At 37.2% G+C, this 25,559-nt stretch overlaps 1 protein-coding gene across 1 annotated transcript; it reads right to left on the bottom strand.

Annotated features, from left to right (window-relative positions):
• Positions 1-337: 337 nt before the first annotated feature.
• LOC131199962 (acetylserotonin O-methyltransferase-like) lies at positions 338-25,482 on the bottom strand. Its single transcript, XM_058186248.1, has 11 exons — positions 25,411-25,482; positions 22,918-23,092; positions 22,378-22,507; positions 17,933-18,051; positions 16,661-16,801; positions 16,361-16,483; positions 11,698-11,870; positions 4,349-4,416; positions 1,086-1,261; positions 549-678; positions 338-350 (listed from the first exon to the last, which is right to left on the bottom strand). The coding sequence occupies exons 1-11, from the start codon at positions 25,480-25,482 to the stop codon at positions 338-340; spliced, it is 1,320 nt and encodes a 439-aa protein (XP_058042231.1).
• Positions 25,483-25,559: the final 77 nt, after the last annotated feature.

The raw sequence follows: 25,559 nt of genomic DNA, 5'->3' as shown, positions 1-25,559 counted from the left end.
AATTGAAGTCAAAATTGAAGTCAAAAGTCAAATGCTAAGACAATTTAAAGATTTTAACTGGATTAATAACCTTAACCCACCTCTGCACAAATTAGTTTTGTATCTGTCTGTCCAGTCATGCCTATATGTGTGTATAGGCATCTTCTCCAAAGACATTGAGCAAGAATTAAATTTTGATAAAGTGAATAAATAACATGCACCACTGGAAAATCCAAAAGGAAATGTGTGTGTAATCAGTTCACCCCCCACTGCATCTGCTGAAACTCCATCTCTTGTAAGCAACACAGAATGATGCTTAAATAAATCCACATCTTCAAAAATTATTAGTTATTTGATTTCAGGGTAGATACCTGAAAAAATAGGCAAATTGTATTGAATAATGCTTATTTTAGAATGATTTAGTGCATAATCATAAAAATGATACAGCAATTTCCAAGTGGGGACTCAAATCCCAGGTACTTGTGTGGGAAAGAAAGTCCTCAAAGTGTCCTGGTCTCTAATATGCACCTGGTGAAAAGATTTTTATTTCATCAATGATCCCTTCTTACCTTACAGCTTCAGGCAAGTATCGCAGTGATGAATATGCACATTCTGAAAAAAACTTCATGGTATAATACTGAGACTTTGGGCTTGATTTAGTCAGAAAAGCATTGGCAAACTCTGTGTTTCCATAATGATCTGAAAATGAAAGCATAATGTAAGAGAATTGCTTCAAAACAGCATTACTGAATTTCCTGTACATTTGATATGCGTAAAGCATTAGATTCATTATAAATTATTACATTTAAGTTTATTTCAGTAATGAAACCTAAAACATTTAATTTTTGATTCTAACAAGATTTGCTGATGATATTGAATCAAGTCACAAAGTGGCTGAGTTCTCTAAACGTAAGATTTATAAAGTAACAACTTAGTAAACAAAACACATGACTATGTACAGTAAAAACTCATACCTATGTACAGTATAACTACTGAATAAAACAAAAATGAAGAAAAATTGGCCAGAAATTGCTAACTCCATGGAAAGATTGCTGTGTAGTTCTTTTAAAACAGATGTAACTGCTTCCTCCTGCTAACAGGATCACCTTTGCCCTTCTTCCATTCCACTTTCAGGACCTTTAACCCCACACAGGTCCCCAGCAGTATCTGCATCCCCATGAGACTGGTCTTCAAGAGCTCAGCCACAGTTGCAGAGGTCATCAGTTCTCCTGACTCTCTCAGCAGATCAAAGACGCCCAACTCACTTGCAGTAAAATATGATCTGGAAAGAAATGGGCAGATGTAGAAAAAAGGGACCTTTTTGGGAGTTCCAGATCACACAGAGAACCATATTCGCACTTCAGAGAACAATATGTTCTAGGAACCAAGCATGATTATGGCAATCAAACTCATCTGCAGTACCTGTTGCTGATGAGCAAGAGAAAAAATGGGCTCATAGATCCATTCCTTTGCCCAACCACATGCACTCAGCCTGGAATAGTTAACAGTCCAGAGTCGCTTGGCAGCATGACGAATGGCATATAAATTTTATAAATAAATAAAAAGTGCAGCAACACTGTGGCAACTAGTAAAATTATTTCCCTCTTGAGTGCTTGGTTGGTTTGGGTAATTTGTGGTGAAACCACTGGAAGCAGCCACGTTTGCGTTAAAAACCCCCAATCTTTCAATGGTTGAGGACTATGGAAGCTTTTTTTTTTTACTTTTTATTTATTGCTTTTTAATTGATAGCCAAAAAAGAAAAGAAAAGAAGCAAAACATAAAAATAGTAATGATGGAGTTCTATACTTTGTTAAATAAAGAAAGGGGAAAAAACATTTCTTTGTGAAATAAATACCAAAAAAATTATATCATGTATTTCATTATAACTATAGATAGTTACAATTCTATATAAATTATTGAATCCAAATATTAAACTCTGCATAGATTTTAATACATTTATATGACTACTAATCTACTGTATTTTTTAAAGTTCCTATTTCATTACATTTATCCTTACATTATCCTCTCATAAGTGGAAAATACTATAAGTCTTCAATCCAATGAATAAATGGGCCATACTGTAATCTTTCCAGTACTGCAGTATTAAGCTTTTGACCATAATAAGGGTACAGAGAATCTATTTACCTAGTACTGACAAATTCCATGTGCCAGGTATTGATTCAAGACAATATTATCCTTTGAAAATTATCAAATATTTCTTAATATACTTGTCAAAATTTTGGTACCAAAGTATCTATAAATTTAACTTTATCTTTTATACTACTCAAGGAGGAACCCATCTTATGCTGGTGTTTTATTACTTGTCATTTTAAAAATTATTTTTTTAAATTACCTCAGTGAAGTGAATAAAGTTTTTTTCAATGCATTATCTAAATATGGTAAATTTTATTTTATTTTTAAATTTTTTATTTATTTTTAAATTTTAATTTTAAATAAAATAAATTTTAAAAATAAATTTTAAAATTTATTTTTATTTTTATTTTCTATATGGTCCTTCAGTATATTGTCTGGTTTACTACAGGTGGTCCTCTCTTAATGACTAGTCATTTTACAACTTTTCAAGCTTACAATGACCACAAAATGGATGCTTTGGAGCCTATAAAGCAACCCCAGCCATTATAATGATCATGCTGTCCCACTGTGGTCATGTGAATATATGTTGAGTGGGATAGTTTTATGGCCTCTTGCAGCATTCCACAACTGTGATTGACTGTGATTCGCAATGGTTTTGCCAGTTTCTGGCTGGCAAAAAACAACAACAAAGTCAATTCAAATAAATGGGTTTGCTTAATGACTCACACATTTGTTTAAAACTGCAGTGTTGACTTAACAAATGTGATGTTTGCTTAACTGCCATGAAAAAGATTCTGGTCACAGCAGATGCCTTGACATACAACCTTAATGACTTATGTAATTCAGGGCTCAATTATAGTTTTGATATTAGGATTAATTATATACATTCCTGAATAATTTTTTTAATTGACACTTTTTATCCACTGAAATTTTACAAAGATGTAAAATAGAATGTTTTTGTAAGCTTTAATACCTAATAATTTTTTGAAAGTATTACATATCTTACTTGAATTTACAAATGAATGCTGGTAATGAAATAATATTTTAATATTTTCAGTTTCTTATGTGTTTTTGTGTTTTCATTGTGTTTTTAGGAAGTTCTACAGTAGCTCTTTTCATACTAAATCGAATATCTCCAGTTCTCAAGGACAGAGCTTCGGATATTTATGGGTTGTTTCCAGAATCAGAAAGTCCAAGTTGCAAAAATAACTAAAGTCCTAAAGCAATTGTTTCAAATAGCACAAGAAAACAAAAGAAAAGAGGGTAGTGAAATTTCATTAAATATATGGTAATGAGAATTACCACTATTCATAGAAGCACCACAGGAAATATATTTGGATCATTCTCATTGATTCTAAAAATGTTCTTTAAAATCAAATTTCCTTAAGGAGGAAATGAATCATGTTGAAAATTAGAAGCATGTTTTGTCATAGAAATTTAGAAAAAGCTCACTTTCTTCCTTTAGAGAGAGATTAGAATGCAGATTTTATTGGAGAGGAGAGAGTGATTTACAGCACAAACATGCTTTTACAAGATGTTAAAGGATCCAAAACTCTGAAGAAGGGTGAAAGTGATATTACAGCTTAAAAACAGATTAATAATAATATGATGATATAGCAATGTTGTCTTACAAATGGACTGCAGAATATTATTTCATTTAAAAATTTAGACTTACTTTTATTGTGAGAGAACATGCTTAACCAATTAAAAGGAAGAAAATAAATTTTAAACTGTTTAACTATTTAAAATGCAGTATTATTTTCAGATGAAATCAAATATCTCCAGTTGCAATCCCAGCTGTTGCCTTTTCCTTCTCCAAGAACCCTAAACAGCAATGATTAATGTAGCCAAAAAAAAATCAAATAAAATTATTAAACAGGAAGAAGTCAGTATGAACCCTTAATTATTGTATTCTTCAGAGTCTTTTGATATCCTACTTTTAAAAAGTAAAAACATGAGTTGATCTTGACTTTTTCAAGGTCCATGAACATTTCCTCCTGGACACAGTATTGTGCTATTACTACCAAAAAATATATATTTTACAAGCATTTAGACAACATTGTGTTTTCTCCTGCTTCAGCTTTGTCCCTACTAGAAAGAAAAATAAGTTAAGGAAGAAAAGAGAGAATAGAGTAGCTTGGTCAACCGCTATCTTTTTATACTGCCCAGACTATTTTTTGATCAGAGAGCTTCCAAATAAAAATGAACAAATCATTCCATCCAGGTTTATCTGACCCCATTTAAATTATACTACATACTGGTAATTTATACTCACCTCAGAGGGTTGTTGTTGTGCAGAACATAGGAGAACGGTGTATCATGTATGTTCACCACCTTGACTTCCTTGTAATACAAGCAGGATAAAAATCTAATGAATAAATAAAATCAGAGATATCAGAGAAGCAACTTAATGCACTAAGGAAAGACCTGGCAACATAATCTTTCCATGATACTGTGAATTTTCTCTTTAAAGTTCTGACAACCACGTTTATTTCTTCATATTGTTAGTTTTCTACTTAATCTCCCCTCAAGACAGCATAAACAGCATTTTCTCTCCCCTGGCTCTTCCCTCAATAATTCTATGAATCTGTCTCCTCAGTCATATTATTATGTGTTCATCTCCGAACACTTTGTTAGCCTTCCTCAGGTCTTTTCATTTCTTCTCATCCCCAATGAGATGCTGTCATATTTTATTTTATTTTATTTTTGATGGCCACCATCCCTTTTTACCTGCCCTTTAGACTCCAATCAAGAATCCCAAAGGCGTCTTCTCTGGAGACAATGCTTTTATACTTTCTGCAATCTTGGTAAGCCACAAGTAAAGCATGCAAACTCCATGTCTTCAGAAGAGGCTGGAGTATTTTTAAAATATTCTTGTGGCAAGAGGCTCTCTCACAATGTAGTTTACTATGTTGACAACACACATAACTGGACCTTCATGTCAAGTAACATTTTACGCAAAATACTTTATCTTCTTACCTGAAGCCTTCTGATCTCATCAACTGCATTATGACCTTGTAACCTTCTAAGTGGAAAAAAAAGCTAGAAATTTATATTATCAATATGTAAATGATATGCAGCTTTACTTATCAACTCAAGACTGTGCAAATAAATCTGTCAATCTAATAACCCAGTGCCTTAAAGCCTTGCATCTGGATGGGGAAGAAGAGATCCATTCAATGCAAGCAAAACTGAGTGGCTATTTGTCCCCTCCCCCCAATTTACTATATTTCCAGCATTGGCCTCAATATTCAAGCCCCTCAATTCCACAGTTTCCTATTCAGGGCTGATATGCAATATGGGACTACTCGTGCATTTGCTGCTACTGCTCAATGAGGAGATGGCAGCTGTTGCAGGAGAACCTTTTCCCAGGTTCATCTTATGTACCAGTTACATCCTTAATGGAAGATCCTTCAGATGCTCACCATACCTTGATGTCCTCATAAGGATGTTTATCAAATATATTTTATAGGATCAAATTCTCAGGACTGGGAATTGAGGGACTTGAATATGGGGATGGAGTTACTCTTTGGGAAATGGAGGCTGCCCAAAATATTACGTGCTGACTGCAGATTAACAATGGACTTCCCTTGACCTATAATTTTAGAGGATTTTAATCTGCCTTCTCTAGAAATAGAATTTGAGGTGGTTCAGTAGTTCATGGCTTCCATGAGCCTCTTCTATATCATCCATAACCTGACTGGTGGCACTGCAGATTTAGTATTCCTGTCAGAGCAGTGATGATGTGATGTGATTTGAAATTGGGCTTGTGTAGCTTCCTTTGTCATGGTCTGATCATGCTCTGATTTCTTTTGTATTCTCTAATGCCACAACCCACTACAGGGAGACTGGACCCATTACATTGATCCGTGCCCAGAGATTGATGGCCTCAGATAAGTTTCAGAAGGAGCTGTGGCTTATCCCTGTTGATCTCCTGCATGGTTGAACCATGGGAGTGGAGACATCTAGAGCTGTCAAGCTCCTGGCCCATGGGCTGGATGCATCACGCACTGGCCATGCCCATGCCCAGTTTAGCGAAGGGGGGGAAGTCTTGATATGTCACATGATGCCACTGTAACACGTGAATTTGCATCCCTGATCTAGATTGTTGCTAGATCTATAATTGTCAATAAGGAATGAACTCTACTGGACAGGGTGAGAGTTACTATTAAGACCTACTGTCATGGTTCCAAGTCAACCTCCAAGGCTGACACCTACATTGTGGCTGTAAGAGTGGCAAACTGTTACTACATCTGTGGAATGGATTTCTCATTATTCTAATAAGTTATCACTGATATGCAAGCTGTACTGGCTGCCAGATAGCTTCCAGGTATAATTCAAGATGAAGTTTCTGTGCTATCAATTTCCTGTGTAATCAGGAACATTAATGGCTATTGATATCCTGGTTCTTGAATACATTAGGTTTTTTTCTATGATTGTTGAATTCTTTTTATTGTAGTTGTTATTATTATTATCATCATTTTATCTCAAAGTTTGCACATTTACTTGCAACTCTTAGTAGGTTTTAGTGGATTAAAACATTAAAATAGACAGAAAAGTAGCATAAATCATGACTGCACTAAGAAGGAAATCAGGATCAAGTATCAAATTCAGCAGTATCAGTTCCACCATGTATATATGGTCCTTTTGGGACTGATTTTCCCAGACAAAGATCATCAAACTCTGACTATTATAGAGGAAGGCCACTTCTTAAGATTCTAGTAAGGTCTTTCTAACATTGTACTTTATTAAAAATATGAGATACACACCACATGCAAACGAGACTACAGAGACCAAAAATTATACACACAAACATTCTGAGTGTCCCAAAGGTACTTTTTTCAGAGGCAACTGGACTTTGTTTTTTCTTTTGAAGACATTTTGCTTCTCATCCAGGAACCTTCTTCAGCTCTGACAGGGTAGTGGGGAATGGAAGGATTTATATTCCTTGCAAACAGCTGATAATTTGCATCCTTTTAGAGCTTCACTGAAGCACTTAGAGGTTTGTGTGGCCTCAGGATCACCTAAATAGTGCTCCTGGTTCTGGTAGTCTGCAATTTTTCCTCTGGAAATACATTCCTACTCCCACACCATTCAAAGGGATGAACACAATACATTCTGAGTACTGGTAATTTGTTATTCCTGTAGAAGCTCAAGGTTAAGTTCACCTACAGGTAAGCAGAATCTCAAAATTTTAACATATTTTCATTTTCACAATTGAATTATCTGTGAGTGGCATGTTTTTTGCAGTATTTGATTTAAATATTTTAAAACTAAAGATAAAAGTTTCCGCTGTCCAAGCATGTCCAACACTAAGGAGCAGTGTTCATCTCCGTTTCTTAGCAGAGGAATCCAGCATTGTCTGAATACATTTCCATAATCATATGATCAGCATAGCTATATACCAAGGGTCACAGAATGCAGTTACCTTCCCACCAAAGTGGTACTATTTATCTACTCGCATTTGTTTCTTTCAAATTGCTAGTGGGCAGCACCTGTGGCAAGTAACAGGAGCTCATCCCATCATGCCACACTTAGGTCTCAAATCTGGACTGTCAATTTCCCATCTGAAAAGCTTAGCATCTTTAACTGCTGACCCATCACAGCCCAGATAAATATTTTAAGGTCTTTTTCCCATGGATGGATTTATCCATGAATATAAATGAGATATTTGGATATTTCTTAAAAAGCTGAGGGCAAAACTATTGAATATACTCATAGACCCAGTAACACAAAGCAATAAATGCAGAAACCACATAGATCTATAGGTCATTTTATTGTGGACTTTATGGATATTTAGATTATAAGTCTGTTGCCTGTCCATTCATACAACTACTTGAAAATATAAGAGGGGAGAGCTAAATAAAATTCCAAGAAGTCCTGAGGATCAAGATTAGTGAAGGCAATTGTAGAAATTAATTGTGCTCCAGTGGCATAAAAAAATCATCAATTTATAGCATATATAAGCATAGCAGGATAGACATAATATTACATCATATTATCATGCAGTGGACAATTTTTTTAAATTTCATTTTGTCACAACAGTATACACAAACATTGTCATAAATAATACAACGTATCTTGAAGAATATATATATATATATATATAAGTAAAAAAATATGCATCAACTATATTCATTTGATAATGAAGGGAACAATAGGACAGGAACGGTAGGCACTTTTGTGCTCTTATGCATGCCCCTTATAGTCCTCTTAGGAATGGGGTGAGGTCAATAGTAGACAGTTTTTGGTTGAAGATTTTGGGATTTTGAGTAGAGACTATGGAGTCAGGTAATGAGTTCCAAGCATTAACAACTCTGTTACAGAAGTCATATTTTCTGCAATCAAGTTTGAAGCGGTTGACATTAAGCTTGAATCTATTTTTTGCTCTTGTAATATTGCGATTGAAGCTGAAGTAGTCTTTTACAGGAAGGATATTGCAATAGATGATTTTGTGTGTTAAACACAGGTCACGTCAAAGTCGACGGAGTTGTAAGTTTTCTAATTAATTTAATTAGAATTTAATTCTAATAATAATTTAATTTAATAATTTAATAATTTAATTCTAATAATAAATTAGAATTTAATTTAATTTCATTAAACTGCACATCATTCCAAGATCAATTAAACCCTGTAGCTGTATTGGGTGCAGATGGAAATTATTAGCTAAAAGAAATCCCTAAATATTGTTCTGTTGTTATAGCCAACATTTCACTTGATTTGTGATAGCCACAGCCTTGGAACAAACCCTTGGGAATTGTGACTATCTTGATTTGAAGCAAAATCTGGGGCATTATAGAGAGCTGTGGAGATGGTTTTGAGAAGAATATGGGCAGTCCTTGACTTACAACCACAATTGAGCCCAAGATTTTGTTGCTAAGTAAGACAGTTGTTAAGTGAGTTTTGTCTCATTCTACAATCTGTCTTCTCATAGTGTAGGTGAATCACTGTAGTTGTTAAGTAACATGGTTATTCAGTGAATCTAGCTTCCCTACTGACTTTGCTTCCCTGAAGGTTGCAAAAGGTTATCACATGGCCACAGGACACTGCAATAGTCATAAATGAATAGAATAGAATAGAATAGAATAGAATAGAATAGAATAGAATAGAATAGAATAGAATAGAATAGAATAGAATAGAATAGAATAGAATATTTGGAAGGGACCTTGGAGGTCTTCTAGTCCAACCCCTGCTCAGGCAGGAAACCCTATACCATTTCAGACAAACTGTTGTCCAATCTCTTCTTTAAATCTTCCAGTATTGGAGCATTCATAAGTTGTTCCACTGATTAATTGTTCTAACTGTCAGGAAATTTCTTCTTATTTCTAAGTTGCTTCTCTCCTTGATTAGTTTCTATCCATTGCTTCTTGTCCTGCTCTCAGGTGATTTGGAGACTAGCTTGATTCTTCTTTGTCCCTGAGATATTGGAACACTGCAATCATGTCACTCCTACGCCTTCTTTTCATTAACTAGAGATACCCAATTCCAGCAACCGTTCCAGTAGTGAGTTGCTACCGGTTCTCCCCAGTTCGCAAGAACCGGTAGTAAACATTTTGAGTAGTTCGGAGAACCGGTAGTAAAAATTCTGCCTGGCCCCACCCCCAATCTATTGCTGCCTCCCGACTCCCAGCTGATCGGCTAGAAGGAAAAAATCAAGACTCACTTGTCGAAGAAGAGGAAAAAAAACAAGACACTGTCCCTTTAAATTGATCGGCTGCTTCTCAGCCAGGAGATCTCTTGGCAAAGAAGAAGAGGAGGCGGAAACGCTGTCGTTTTAAATTGACAGAGCAGCTAGAAGCTCCGTTCTGAGTCAGCTGAACAACAAATTGGATAAGAGGAGGAATTCTTATATGGTTCAATGTTTTTGAAGTTTTGGGGTTTGTGCAACATGGACTTTGTGTTTCTAAAAAGGTTTGGGCGCTTTCCATTGTGAAGTATCCTGTCTTGAATGAGTTTTCTGCCTGCTTATAAATGGATCCGAACTTCCGGTAGCTGTTTTCTGCTTACAAAGTTTCCTTTATGCAGCTGGCAGTAATGTGGAATTCTAAGCAGGTTCCTTGCTAGCAGCTTGATTATTCCTTAAATATCTGGGATATTTTATTTGGAAAATGAAGTGGGGAAGTTTGATTCCTTCCCAGAACAGATTAATGAGGTGGGGAGAAAATGGGATTTTAAAGTAACCTTCCCCTGGAGTGGGGAGGGAATGGGCATTTTAGGCTTGCTGTTAAACATCAGCCATAATGATTGTTTTGAACAATATGCAGGTTGTATTACATGAATGGCTATTTTATATTGAAATTATGACTGAAACCTATATAGATTCACACTGTCAGGAAGTTTGTCCTTAATTTTAGGTTGCTTCTCTCTTTGTTGAGTTTTCATCCATTGCTTCTTGTTTTGCCTTCTGGTGCTTTGGAAAATACTTCCTCCCCCCTTCTTTGTAGTAGCCCCTTAAAACCCGTTGCCTATCACTCTTAGGCAAAGCATGTGAGCCATTTCCTCCTTTCAGTGGTCCATGAAAGTGCATCTATAGCAGAGGTCTCTAACCTTGGCCACTTTAAGACTTTAAGACAGCAAAGCTGGCTGAGGAATTCTGGGAGTTGAAGTGGCCAAGTTTGGAGACCCCTGATCTATAGTATGTATATAATAAAGTTGCAAAAAGGTGAACAACATTTTTGCAGAACTATAAATACGTTGAGGCTGGGTGTGACAAGGAATGGCTGGGAGGGGAGGGGCCAGGCGAGGTACCCCTTGACATGAGAGACATTGAGTTGTCCACGCCTACCCAGTCATATGACTATCAAGCCACATCCACTGTCACATGACCATCAAGCCATGCCCACAAAATAAGCCACGCCCACAGAACCAGTAGCAAAAAAAATTAGAACCCGCCCCTGAACCATTCTTTATGTGTTTTAACCTCCAGTACCTTAATCATCTTTGTTGCTGTTCTTTGCACTCTTTTTAGAGTCTCAACATCTTTTTTACATTATGGCAACCAAACCTGGATGCAGTATTCCAAGTGTGGTCATATGAATCAATTGTCAAGCAATTCGTGTGAATTTTTATCACATGACTGGAAATGCTGTGGTAAGTATGAAAAACTGTCATAAGTCACTTTTTTCAGTGGTGTTGTAACTTCAAATGGTGACTAAATGAATGGTTGCAAGTTGAGGCTTACCTATATTCATCTGTTACAAAAATATCAAGAGCAGAAGCATCCCTTTAGCCTTGGGAAATGAGACTTGGTCTGATTTCTCCTTGAAGAAATGGGGCATTAGCGAGAGAAGGTAAAACACCAACAGTCTTATAAGATTCTTTTACTATAATAAAAAGTAATTCTCATGTGCCTATGGAATCAGTTTTCTGATCTGGTCTACCTTGTAGGTCTGACAAACATACATGACATCTGCTGTGAAAGTCCTACCTTCCTTCAAAGTATGTACAAAGTAGGGCTAGTAGGTAGATAATAGGGTTACTATAGTAAATTGATATATCTATAAACTCGCAGGTTAAAATCAATGGTAAAAGCAATTTTATTACTGGAATTTTACTTTAACGCTTAGTAGGACTAAAGCAAGCTGCATATTATTTTCTGGCCGAATTGACATCAAAGAAATTTACTTTCTTGAACTGAACATCTTTAAAGCCAGCTGTGTTGAAGAGCGTATGCTGCTCTGATGCTTTCCGTTGTTTTCCTTCTTCGCAAAGCAACATTAAAACGGAGAACAAATGAGCAGAAAGAGACCCCGATATTTCTTCATCAACGATTGGTTCCGCCACTAAAACTCCACCACCTGTTGCAAAAGTAATTTGGTTAATTCAGGAACAAGTTGCTTAGAAAAGGAGTGGTTTTCTTATCACCTCATTTTCATTGCTGAGACTGTGACCTTTCTCCCACAACTTTTTCCCTCTTCTAACAACATTGTTTTGGGCTCTTTTTCCTAGGCTAAGTCCATGATCTATTTTAACCTCCTTGGGTCCTGAAAAATATTGCAATGTTTTGCCAAGCCGCAGCTCCTTCACTATTGTCTAACTCAGCAGTTCTCAACCTGTGGGTCGCGTTGGGGGTTGAATGACGATTTGCCAGGGGTCGCCTAAGACCATTGGAAATATGGGAAGTATACTTGCAAGTCGAAGAATCGCGCTCCAATGGTTGACTCCACAAGCCAGCTGCAGGCTCTTCAAATCGCTAGCCGAATTCGGTTTCAGGCATGATGAATTAAAAAAGAGAGAAATCTTTGCTCTGATGTCTCCCTCTCAAGCCAGCTGCAATCACTCCCAATCACTAGCCTAATCTGGCTTCAGGCGCGATAAACTTAATAGGGGAGGATTCTCCACTTTAATGCCTCCGTCCTCAAGGCAATCACAAGCAGTTCAGATCGCTAGCCAATACAGCTTCAGGTGCGATAAATTCAAAATGAAAATAATTTTACAGTTGGGGTTGCCACATCATGGGGAATTGTATTAAAGGGGTCACAGCACTACAAAGGTTGAGAACCACTGGTCTAACTCATAACACATATTATCTTAGCCCACTTAACTCAGGACTGCTTCTGACACTCTGCTTATACTTCATCATGGAAATTCTAAGCAATCTTTTCTCAACTGAACTTATATAGGGGATTTAGGCCAGTAGTGGGTTTCAAATCCCGTTGCTACCGGTTCACTTGTGGGAGCGCATGCGCTTGCATACACGTGTGATGCTTCTGCACATGCACAGAAGCATCCAGGCGGGTGGGCAGACCCTCCGGCCACTGCCGCTACCAGTTCGCCCAATCCGCGGCGAACTGGTAGCAACCTACCACTGGGTTTAGCCACCTATGGGAGGAAGTGGTTTCCACAGTATACTGATTCATGATTCAGTATTGGTTAGAGAATGTGACCCAAAATGTAATTATAAAATATCTTCTCAGAGTTCAGATTTAATAGCTAAGAAATATTGTCTGTGCTTTAAAAATGTCAAGTTTGTCTCCAGGAGATTATAAATTTAGAGAAAACTATTATAGCACATATTTTATGTGCAAATGGATCCATTTCTAATTTATTAAGTAGAAAGCATCCACCTTTCTAGCTCCAAATCTGCCACCACCTATTTTGACAAGACAGTCTAGAATCAACATTATTTCTTCCCCACTATAAGTATTCCTCAATTTATGACCAGCACATTCAGTGACTGTCCAAAACTACAATGGTGCTAAACAAAGGGAATTATGTTTAATAATCAGTTTAATAATAAAGGGATGATGTTACCTAGTCTGGTAACAAAACGTTCAGAAACTAAATTAAAACAAGCTTGGAGAGAGACGACTTCCGGTATCCAGCGGCAACGGACGTCTGGAAGGTTTCTCCTGCCTCCAGCGCCCGAATCCGGCCGCCGCCGAGGCCCTCAGGGGCCAGGTGTTCCGAAAAGGACACCTGCCGTACGGACGGCTCGCCAGGGGTCTCCCAGCCGATATACAGGACTGTGGGGACCGATGCTGGCGCGTCCTAGGCTTGGCGGGGTTCGAAGGCCACAGGCCGCGGCCATTATTTTGGTCGCCGCTTGCCGCTGTGCCCGTGACACCGGGCATTGGATTTATAACTGCAGCAGCCTGGTGGTGAACAGGGCACGGAGAAGAATTGAGGAGGAGAAGGAAGGGAATATCGGTAAACGTGAGTGGAGTGCCCGGAGTGCGGGGGTTTTCTCCCCTGCGGTTGGAAGGAGCACGAGTTATTCTGGAGAGAGGAGAACTTAAAATAAGAAGATTACCGGTTTTGTGGAGCTCTGGAGAGAAGAGGTGATGGAGAAATTTAGGAGGGAAGGTTTGAGGCCCCTCCTTCTGGGGAACAGTGGTGGCGCCCAGCTTCCGCCTTCACTATGAGAATTTTGATGACATCACTTCCTTCGGCTTCCTGGTTGACTAACTGTACTCTGGACTCGTTGCTCCTGTGAGTGCCCCTGGTGGATCCGGAGGAAATTACAAGGATACTGTGCCTGCCTGAGGATTTTGTATTTTTTTTCAATGGCAAAAGGTCAGAGACCAACTGCTGGAGAGATGGAGAGAATTTTGGAAAAGTTATCTAATATGGACAAGAAATTGGATGATTTGCAAAGAGGCCAACGGAAATAAGAGCAGAAATTGTGACTATCCAAAAGGATTTAAAGGATACTCAACAAGTCTCAGCAGAAAACAAGCAGAAAGTGGAAGGTTTGGAGGGTGATATGCGGGCAGTGCAGAAAAGAGAGGAGACGACAGGCAATGCTGTGCTTGACCACAGATGGATAAAATGTCTTATTTCCTTAGGTTTCAAAATTTGGAAGAAGTGGACCAAGAAGACTTGAGAGATGTTGTGACTAAATTGTTGGGAGAATTTCTTGGGAGAGGTGTTGATTTCATGAATTGGGATGTGGATCGAGTTTATAGAGTTAATTCGCAATATGCACGCACGCATGCAGTTCCCAGAGAGGTTCATGCCAAATTTGTGAGAAGAGAGACGAGAGATGAAATTTTTAGAAAACATAGGAGTGGGGCACTGATTTACAGGGGCAGGGAGATAGCCATTCTGAGGCAGATTCCCAGACAGGTACGTGAAAAAGAAAGAAATATTATTTTTGTCAAGCAAATTGTACCAGAAGGAGTGGCTTCAGATGGCTGATGCCAGAGGGATTGATGATTTTCCGGGAGGGCATTACGAAAAAATCAGTACAATTGTGGAGGCTACGGCCTATGTGGAGGAACACAAAGCCTTCCTGGAATCAGATGACCCAGGAATTGAAGAAGGGAGGTTATAGATCATGGGGCTGAGCGGCTGCCGCTGTTGCGCCCTGGAGTTGGGTCAGGCTGAACCCAGAGTTCTGAGATCCAAAACTAGGAAGTGATAAAGATATTTGGGATTGTGTTGGTTTTCCTTATTCTCTTTTGTACGATATTCTGATTATTCTTGACTCTTCTTTATTACGTATTTAAAATTTGCAAACTTAGCTACTTCGTGTCACCTGCTTGCCTTATGGCTGTTGTATGTGTTAAAAAATTTGAGTAAAATTCTTATTTTAGATAAGAAAAATGAAAATTTACCATACCTGATATGTATTTGTATAAACCTTTTTTGACTAATAAAAACTTTTTGAATAAAAAAAAAAAACAAGCTTGGAGAGCAAACCACTGCTAAAATGGGAAATATGATCCCTGAAGTTACAACTGGTGCAGTGCCCCTTTGCTCATATGATCAAAATTTGGGCACTTAGCAGTGCATCCACAAACACACCATAGAGACAACTCCTTCCCACCTATTTATCTGTCCCGACCATCCCAGTTGCCCACCTAGCCCTCCAGCACATACAAAGCTGCCATAGCCCAGGACGCCTCAGCCTGTTCCTCCCTACCTCTCACCATTGCATCACATCCAGAAGGCCCAGGCCTTCTTCCTGCCTCAAGTGCCCTCACCTATTACAATTGCTTTTTTGCAGCTACAATTGCAGCTATTGATAGCTATCCCAAGCCATTGCCAGGTGGAGTTGAACAGCTAACAATCATGATGTTTCTGAAGTGTAAAAAGGCTAGCACATGGAGCAGAGGGAATTATTGCATGGGCTGGAGAAAGGAAACTTCAATCCTGAAGAGCCGAGCTTCCTTTCTCTGGCCCTGCACATTGGCTCCTTTCCATGCATAAAGGGTAGGGAAAGGCCTGCTATGGGCCAAAGAAATAAAATTCTGTCAGATTCCAAAACATAAGAAACACAAGAAGAATTCTTTATGTCTACAAGATTCTTTCTATACCTATAGACAGAATCTTGCCAAAATGAAGCAGATCAATTACATACTTTATAACCACATACAGTCTTCACAGCTGTCTTCACCCTCTTTCTCTTACCCAAACTATCTGAAAGCATTGTCTCTTACATCTCTAGAACACATCCACTTTTTCCTGTGAATGTGACCCATTATAGACCCATTATCTCATCATAGACCTTTAGGATCCTAGCTTCCTTTCTCCAGCCCAGTGCATGGAAGAGAGTAGATTGCCTTCTTTCTGCAGGCAGTTTTTCAGTCTGTTTAATGACCCCTACAATTGCTTAACAACCACAACTAGGAGAAGGGAATTGTAGCTTTTGAGCAAAGAAGTCATATGATGTATAGCTTAATGACTGCAACCACTTACAATCAAAATTTTGAACCACAGTACTTGTATATTGCCAAAGTTTGTTGTTAGCACATAAAACTGCTATGGAGGGCCTGCTTGGCTTGCTTTTCTTCCCATTCACAAATGGCAATTTTTCTCTTTCTAGAAATGTAAATATGCCTACCTGGTTTACAAGCCATGAATAATTTTGTTAGCATCTGGATGCACTTTTCATCACTCCAATTATACATGGCTTTTGATAATATGTATAGATCTGCTTCAGGAATTGGATCTTTGAAACAATCGCCTGTAAAAAGAATAATCCTTTTAACAAAGTTAAAAGCCTATTATCTGTCAAAGCCTATTATCATCTTGGAAAAAGAATTGATTCTCCCTTTTATAAAGTTTGTCTTTACAATACTACTAGCTTCTTTCAGTAGTGCTTCTTAAAATGGCAAATATATTGATTCAAAACATATATTACCTTCATGGAAAGAGATCTGGGAATCATCTGAAAATGCATTATATTTTTTTGATTTTTCCACAATTTCAGGAAGGTCAAAAACTTTCACAGTACAATTTGGATACTTTGAAATTAATTCTTTGGCTAAGCCAACACTGTGTCCTTGAAGAAAACCAAATACAAAAAAAAGGATTTAAGAAAAATATCCTGTATGTCAACATTTGTATTGATTTACTATAACATTTATTTATCTCCATAACTTTACCTTTTCTGTAGCTGGGCTAAGCAGGTACATATTGTGATTTAAACAATAATGGGCCTCTGGTGGCTCAGACTGGTAAGACAGTCTGTTATTAACAGCAGCTGCTTGCAATTACTGCAGGTTCAAGTCCCACCAGGCCCAAGGTTGACTCAGCCTTCCATCCTCTATAAGGTAGGTAAAATGAGGACCCAGATTGTTGGGGGCAATAAGTTGACTTTGTATATAATATACAAATGGATGAAGACTATTGCTTGACATAGTGTAAGCCGCCCTGAGTCTTCGGAGAAGGGCGGGATATAAATGCAAATTTAAAAAAACAAAAAAAACACAAATATATTCATTAAAATATGTTGTCTCATTCATTGTCCTACACTGTTACATTTTTGTCACTACTTTTTTACTATCTCTAAGGAGTTTATTTATTTTAAAATATATCCTATTAGATATTATTTTTATTCCACTCTCATCCAGTGATTCTTTGCATCATTTCTTCTCTGATTACATTACTGTCTCAAAACTAAAGATCTTACTTTTATTCTAAGTGTCTGTAATAAAATCTGAATTAATCCAATCTTCTCTGTTCCACTATTGCTTACAGTTCTATGCAATGTATCTGTTTTATAAGTTACGTTTTTTCCATTCCATTCTGACAAGTTCCTCCTGTTTTCTTGTCAAGATTTCAGAACTGATTTGCTATAGTCTCTTCCTAGAACTGAGAAAATAACTGGCCCAAGGTCACCCAGATGGGTTTCTGCCTGAGGCTGGATGACAACTCTTGGTTTTCCAGTTTCTAGCCTGCTCCCTTTAACCTCAACATGAAGTTCTTTCGTGGATCATGATAACAGTGATAAGATAATTCATTTTAAAATTGATATTTACAATCAATGTTTAAATTCTAGGAGAGGGAAAACACAGGATAGAATCCTTCACTCTACCTTTTACAATCAGGAGATAACATGTTTTGAGTACCTGAGTACCATATCACATTAAATTGCAAATACGGAGCATAATGAAGACCTTCTAGCACTTACCATCTAGGTTATAAATGAGCTGAAAACCAGAAAGGTCAAATGAAGATACAACTTCTTTTCCATGCAGAGTCCAAATCTCATTTGTATGCCTGAAAAGGCTTTCAGCACCTTCGTTTGATCTAGAATTAAAATTTGCACTGGCAGATAATCAGCAGACATACAACTAAATGAAATACAATTTGATTAACATCTGATTATAAAGCTGGAATTATACTTTTCATTATGTGGCCATGGTTTCTGCAGGCTTTTGTGTTAATTATCTGATTTTTAAAAAGCAGGTTATTAAACATCTGAACTGAATGTGATGGCGTTATTAGTCCATATGCACCTACGTGAATTATTCCCAATTATTCTCTATATGCTCACTTCATACCCTGAACAATTCCTGGCCAGAACTACTAAATATATCAATATGTGCTTCAGGATCAGCTGTGCTTCAGGATATGTGCTTTAGAATACAGCAAGACGTGTATCAATTGAAAAGATAATTATACAAGACTGCTACAATAAATTTAAATAGACTTGGATAAATGGAAAAATTTGCAGCCAGCAATGGTAGGAAGAATTGCAACTAAAAAAATGAATATTTTACCAAAGTTACTTTTTTTATTCCAAACATAGGGAAAAAATACTTTGATGAACTAAATACAATAATTTTGAAATACATTTGGCAAGGGAAAAAAGCAAGAATAAGATTGAAAATGTTGCAAGAATCTAAAAATAATGGGGGCTTTGGGCTACCAGATTGGGAACTTTATTATCAAGTAGCTGTATTAACATGGGTGAGAGATTGGATAACTCTTAGACACAGAAGATTACTTTTTTTTAGAAGGCCACAATCTCCTATTAGATGGCATCCTTTTTAATATATGATAAAAGCAAAACCCAGAGGTATTTTCAAAGACATTATATAAGAAATGCTCTATTTTCAATATGGGAAAAGGTGAAAGCAAAAATTTACATGAAAATTCCAGTTTGGCTCTCAACAATGGAAGCATTTATTTATCCATATGTAGTAAATCTGGAAAAAAATCTTAAAGATATTTTAAATGTGAAAGGGGAATTTAAAACCAAACAAGAGTTGCAGAATCAAGGTGTGGATTTATCATGGTGGCCACATATGCAAATACAATCAAGATATGAGAAAGATATTAAGAACTATGGTTTCTATAAATAGCTTACAATATTTATTCAAACTATGTTAGGCAGTGGTGGGTTGCCCCTGGTTCGGACAGTAAAACCAGCAGGAGGCTCCGCCCACCAACTAGGATGTCATCAGGAAGCTTTTGCGCATGCACAGAAGTGAGCGCGCAAGCACAGTCCCATTGCAAACCATTAGTAAAGGTAAGTAGACCCTACCCCTGATGTTAGGGATAGATGAAAAGATGCTAAAGAAAATGTATAATTTTCTGCTAAGCTTGAAAAAGGAAGATGAACAGGTAAAAGAGACAATGATAGTATGGGCAAAAATTTTTGGATATACTATAGAATTAGACAAATGGCAAAAACTTTGGGAAAGAAATTGTAAGTTGACAATGGCAACTACATATAAGGAACATTTATATAAAATGTTTGATAGGTGGCATTTACCACTGGCCAGATTAGCAAAGATGTTTTAAAATATGTCCGCAAGACGTTGGAAATGCAACCAAACACCGGGTATGTATTATCATATGTGGTGGACATGTGTAAAAGCAAAGAAATATTGGACAAAAATACATACACGATTAGAAAAAGTGTTAAAGCAACACATAGATTATAAACCAGAAATATTTTTGTTAGGCATAATACAGAAAAGTATGATAAAGGGAATACTTTACTTAATATTATGTGTTTTAACAGCAGCAAAAATTGTATTTGCACAGTACTGGAAAAATGAGGAAACACTTACATAAGAAGATGTAATTTTAAAAAGTTTTAGGCTGTGCAGAAATGGATAGATTGACACTAAAAAGAAAAGCAAAAGAAGACACAGAATATTTTTGAACATGGGACTTGTTTTACAAATGGTTGGATAGTAGAGGTAGAAATTAGAAGCTAGAAAAGTATTATTATACTGTATATAAATAAAATGATCCAGACAATACACTGTTCACTAAGCACCTATGTATGTAATGTGAAAATATATAAATAAACTGTAAAAAAAATAGTCCAAAATTCTTATAGTCAATTGAGCAACGGAAAAGACAGGAGAAGGGTTTGGGAGGCTCTCTGGATAATGAATGAAAGCATCTTTGTTCCTATACTGCACATTCTAGCAATTGAGATGTAGTTAACCTAGCTCAGTAGTAGTCAACCTGGTCCCTACCGCCCACTAGTGGGCGTTCCAGCTTTCATGGTGAGCGGTAGGGGTTTTGTCTGATACTGAAGCACTTTCCTTTTTTAAATTTTAATTGACTTTTTAAAAAAAATTCATAGCATTATTTAAAAACATTTTCATTAGGTTTTCATAAAATTCCCTGTGACAATTTAAATTTCTGAAAATATACTATTTGTATCGCCCGCGCATAAGTTTAGTTCACATTACGTAAGTGAAACTAAATGGCGCTATAGTGTGACCGCAAACAAAACAGCCTCATCCCAGAATAGCTCGGGCATCTTCCCCCACACCACCCAGCTATAACAGACAAGCAGAGCTGGTAGCAAGTGCCCCCCCCAAAAACCCAATCCACAATGCGCGAGAGGCATGCTCAGATGACGATACATGGCACATTACTATGGAACCGGTGGGCGGTGAGAAAATTTTACTACTAACAGAGATACAAAAGTGGGCGGTAGGTATAAAAAGGTTGACTACCCCTGACCTAGCTCTAGTTGTAGATTCCAGATGTCCCTTTTGAAAATTAATTCTTGTTCAGTAAGAAAGGTTTTTAGATGGCAATGCCAGAAAAGAAAGATTGAAAACTTGAAAAAAAAATCATAAGACAGAAAAGACATGGGCAGTATGTATGGTATTCATGCTTTACCACAATCCAAACATAGCTACTTCTAATATTATTCCTTTTCATGGTAAACAACTTTATGCAAAGCTCAGGAAATAAGATACAGGAAATAAGCAGAAGATACAGGAAATAAGCAGAAGATACAGAGGAAAAAAATTCCTCTCTTCACTTCTTTGTCTTCTTGCAAACAATCCATTCTTCCTCAATTTTCATAATTGATAAATTGCTTGATGATGTTGTTCACAACCTAGTCCCCAAGTTTTGACTATAGGTTGGATGAAATAATGTGAGCAATAAGAACAAACCTGAGTTTTTATTCTGCTTGTGACACATTGGCCAAAATCATTGTAGGTGAGTAGTATTGCTAATTTAGTCTTTTGGTCTTATGAAAATATTTGCAGGGTTGCAAAAATTAGGTTAAGAAAAACAAAGGAAAATGGCTATTTACCATCCAATCTTTATATAGGAAAATCATAAAAATGCTAGTTTTACCTGTACAGAGATTCATAAAAATCTTTTGGAGAAATGCCATGTTTGGACAGAATCTCAATGTTTCCATCCCTGTAGCAGAGTTGTTGTTTTTTTTCAAAGAATTAAAAGTAAAATAAATGACATTAGTTATTATATTCTTCTACGTTATTCTATTATATTCTGCCTCAAATAGTGCTTGTTTTCAAATAGCAAATAATATAACTTGCAGTTACTCCAAAAATACCACAGACTCTAAATAGTAATGGACAGCTGGAAAAAGAGTAAATTGAGCTAAGATCTTGATGTCCATTTTGTTTCACTGTGTGTTTTTATTATTATTAAATAGTATGATGACCAAACAAATTCCTTTAACCAAGATTGTTTTCTTCTTGGGTAGTAGAGAACAGATTATCTTTTGAAGAATTTTTTTCACATTGATCATTAAACTATGATTTTTGGGTTTTGAAGTCAAATGGGGTTTGTTTTCATATTCAAAGTATATTTTTAAATAGAAATGCTGAAACAATTCGAAGTTTTAAATCACATTAAAAGTTTCGATGCACCCTTTTACAAGTTAGCATTGTATGTATGTGTGTGCAAGCATGCTTGTGCATGCGTGGAGACATATTTTCCAGAAACATTTCTCAAGAATAAAATTTTCATTAAAGGAATTTGCAACATGCACCACTGGAAAGTCTAAATGGAAATGGGTGTGGGTTATCAGCTCACTACCATGTGTTGAAACTTCATCTCTTGTACAGCACAGAATAGTACTTCAAGAAATTTATCTATGCAGGGATTATTAGTTCCTTGATCTCAAGAGAGACAGCTGAGAAAACAGGCAAAAGTCAACTTGCGAAGAGATGTTGTATTGAGCAATGATGATTCTACAATAAACAAGTGAATAATCAGGAAAATATAACAGCAATCCCTAAGTGAGGACTCAAGTTCCTGATCCTTGTGAGAAAAGAAGACTGGTCACTAAATTGCCCTTGGTGAAAAGATTTTTACTCAACCAAACTCTCTCCTTACCTCACAATCTCAGGCAAGTATCGCAATGATGGATATGCGTGTTCAGAAGAGAGCTTCATGGAATAATACTGAGACTTGGGACTTGATTTAGCCAGAAAGAGATCAGCAAACTCTGTGTTTCCATAAAGGTCTGAAAATGAAAGCATATTATAAAGTGCTTCAAAACACTATTTCCGAATTCCTTATACTTTTGAGATGAGCAAAGCACAAAGTTCAGTAAGTGAACTGTAGTTTCAGTTTATTCCAGTTTATTTCAGTCATGAAACCCAAAACATTTGATCTGGCATTCCAAAAACGGCTGTTGACAATGTTGAAATAAGTCACAGGCTGGCAGACTGGCTGAGTTCTCTGCATATAGCATTTATAACAAAATAAATTAGTAAGCAAAACTCATTAGCTATGGATAATTACTTTACAATGACTAAATCAAAAAAGAAGAATGAGAGAGAAAATGATCAGAAAGTGCTAAATTTTGGGAAAAGAATGCTATGTGATCATTTTAAAACAATTGTAACTGCTTCCTCCTGTTAACAGGATCACCTTTGCCATCCTTCCATTCCACTTTCAGGACCTTTAATACCACACAGGCCCGCAGCAGTGTCTGCATCCCAGTAAGACTGGTGTTCAAGCGCTCGGCCACAGTCAAAGATGATAGAAGTTCCCCCGACTCCCTCAGCAGATCAAAGACGCCCAACTCACTTGCGGTAAATATGATCTGGAAAGAAATACACAACATTTACAAAAGGAGAAGGTATAGTACAGATTTAAGCTTTTTAATATGCCAGATTATACAGAGAATCATATTTGGACTCCAGAGAACCATGTACTTTGGAGCATGATTATATATGACAACTAATACTGTATCCTTCTTGATGAGGAATAGAAGGTATGGACTTGTAGAGGGAGCCAGTAAAACCACATCCACTCATCCACTCAGCTAGAATGTTTCCTGAGAGCAAGACGGATGGCATATAATTTAATTAATTTTATTTTATTTATTTATTTTATTTATAATTTAATTTCTATACCGCCCTTCTCCCGAAGGACTCAGGGTGTTTACAGCCATATTAAAAACACCAAATACAAATAAAAATTTTAAAAACAAATTAAAACCAAATATTTAATGGCCAGATCAACTAAAACGGTCAAAGACCGACATAAAATCCATTTAAAATTACAATTAAAATTATACTTAGGCTAGTCCCGCACGATGAAATAATAAAGTCTTCAGTTCACGTTTGAAGGTCCAGAGGTCGGGGAGTTGGTGTAACCCCGGAGGCAGCTCATTCCAAAGGGCCGGTGCTGCCACAGTGAAGGCCCTCCCCCTGGGGGCCGCCAACCGACATTGTTTGGTCGACGGCACCCTGAGGAGGCCCACTCTGTGTGAGCGCACAAGTTGTTGGAAGGCTATCGGTGGCAGAAGGCGGTCTCGTAAATAACCCGGTCCTAAGCCATGGAGCGCTTTAAAGGTGGTAACCAACACCTTGAATTGCATCTGGAAGGCTACCGGTAGGCAGTGCAGGCCGCGCAGGATAGGTGTTATATGGGAGCAACGCAGTGCTCCCTCTATCACCTGCGCAGCCGCATTCTGGATGAGCTGGAGCCTCCTGGTGCTCTTCAAGGGGAGCCCCATGTAAAGAGCATTGTCCAGGCGGGAAGTAACGAGGGCGTGAGTGACTGTGCGTAAGGAGTCCCGGTCAAGGAAGGGGTGCAACTGGCGAATCAGGTGAACCTGATAAAATGCTCCCCGGCGACGGCCGTCAAATGTTCTTCTAAAGACAGTCGATCGTCCAGGAGAACGCCCAAGTTTCACACCCTTCCCCTGGGGGCCAATACTTCACCCCCAACAGTCAGCGATGGCGTAAGCTGGGATGCCGGAACCCACAGCCACTCTGTCTTGGAGGGGCTGAGCTGGAGCCTGTTCCTCCCCATCCAGACCCACACGGCTTCAAGACACGGGCCCATCACCTCGACGGCTTCGTCGGGGTGGTTCGGGGTGGAAATGTACTGCTGAGTATCATCAGCGTACAGATGGTATTCCACTCCGAAACCATGGATAACCTTATAATATTTATTAATTAAATAATTAATAAATATTATAACACAAATGGTAGCTAGTTAAATTATATCTCTCTAGAGAGCTTGGTTTGTTTAGTGTATTTGTTGGGGGAAACAGCTGAAAGGAGCCACATTTGTATTTTTTTTAAAAAGAACCCTTTCAGGAATTGTATTTTTTTATTTATTATTTATTGCTTTCTAATTAATAACAAAAAAAGAGGAAGAAAAGGAGAAAAGCACAAAGACAACAATTATGGAGATACATACTCTGCCAGAAAGAGGAGAGGAGAGGAGAGAGGAGAGGAGAGGAGAGGAGAGGAGAGGAGAGGAGAGGAGAGGAGAGGAGAGGAGAGGAGAGGAGAGAAAAGAAAAGAAAAGAAAAGAAAAGAAAAGAAAAGAAAAAAGAAAATTTTGTTGAAAAAGAAGTATGACCCCAAAAAATTATGTGGTTTGTTTCATTAAAATAGTAAACAGTTACAATTCTATACATTCTTCTATAATGCAAATAATATGCAATTATGTATATACTTATTATTCATTTATATGACTATCATTTTATTATATTTTCTATAAATGAGTACCATATTTCATTACAGTTCTCCATGGAAAGTCTACATATATAGGCAATTTTCTCATGAGTGGCAAATATTATCAGGTCTACAATCCATTGAATAAATGGGGTAATGAGTATTATTTGTGATGCTCTTTCCAATTTCAGGTAATATAATACCCATTCAATTGAATTGGCTTGTTTAATGATTAGGATATTCATTTAATGATCAAAGCATTGACTTAATGACTGTGGCATTTGCTTAACAACTGCCATGGAAAAGGCTGGGAATTTACTACCAGTCACAAGAACCATAATGATTTACAGCCCTAACTCAAGGCTCAATCCATTGAAATGTTACACAAAGGAAGGATTTTTTTTAAAGATTGAATACAATATATATTTGTAAGTATTACATATCTTACCTTTGAAATTACAAATGAATACTGGTAATGAAAAAATGTTTCAATATTTTCAGTTTCTTCAGCTGAACTCATTGCGTCCTTAGGAAGTTCTACAGTTCTCCTTTTCATATTAAATCAAATGTTTTTGCACTTTGCTAGCACTTCAGATA

The sequence above is a fragment of the Ahaetulla prasina genome, chromosome 5, assembly GCF_028640845.1.
Source record: "Ahaetulla prasina isolate Xishuangbanna chromosome 5, ASM2864084v1, whole genome shotgun sequence".
NCBI classification, from domain to species: Eukaryota; Metazoa; Chordata; class Lepidosauria; order Squamata; family Colubridae; genus Ahaetulla; species Ahaetulla prasina.
This window is presented reverse-complemented; position numbering and strand designations above follow the sequence as displayed.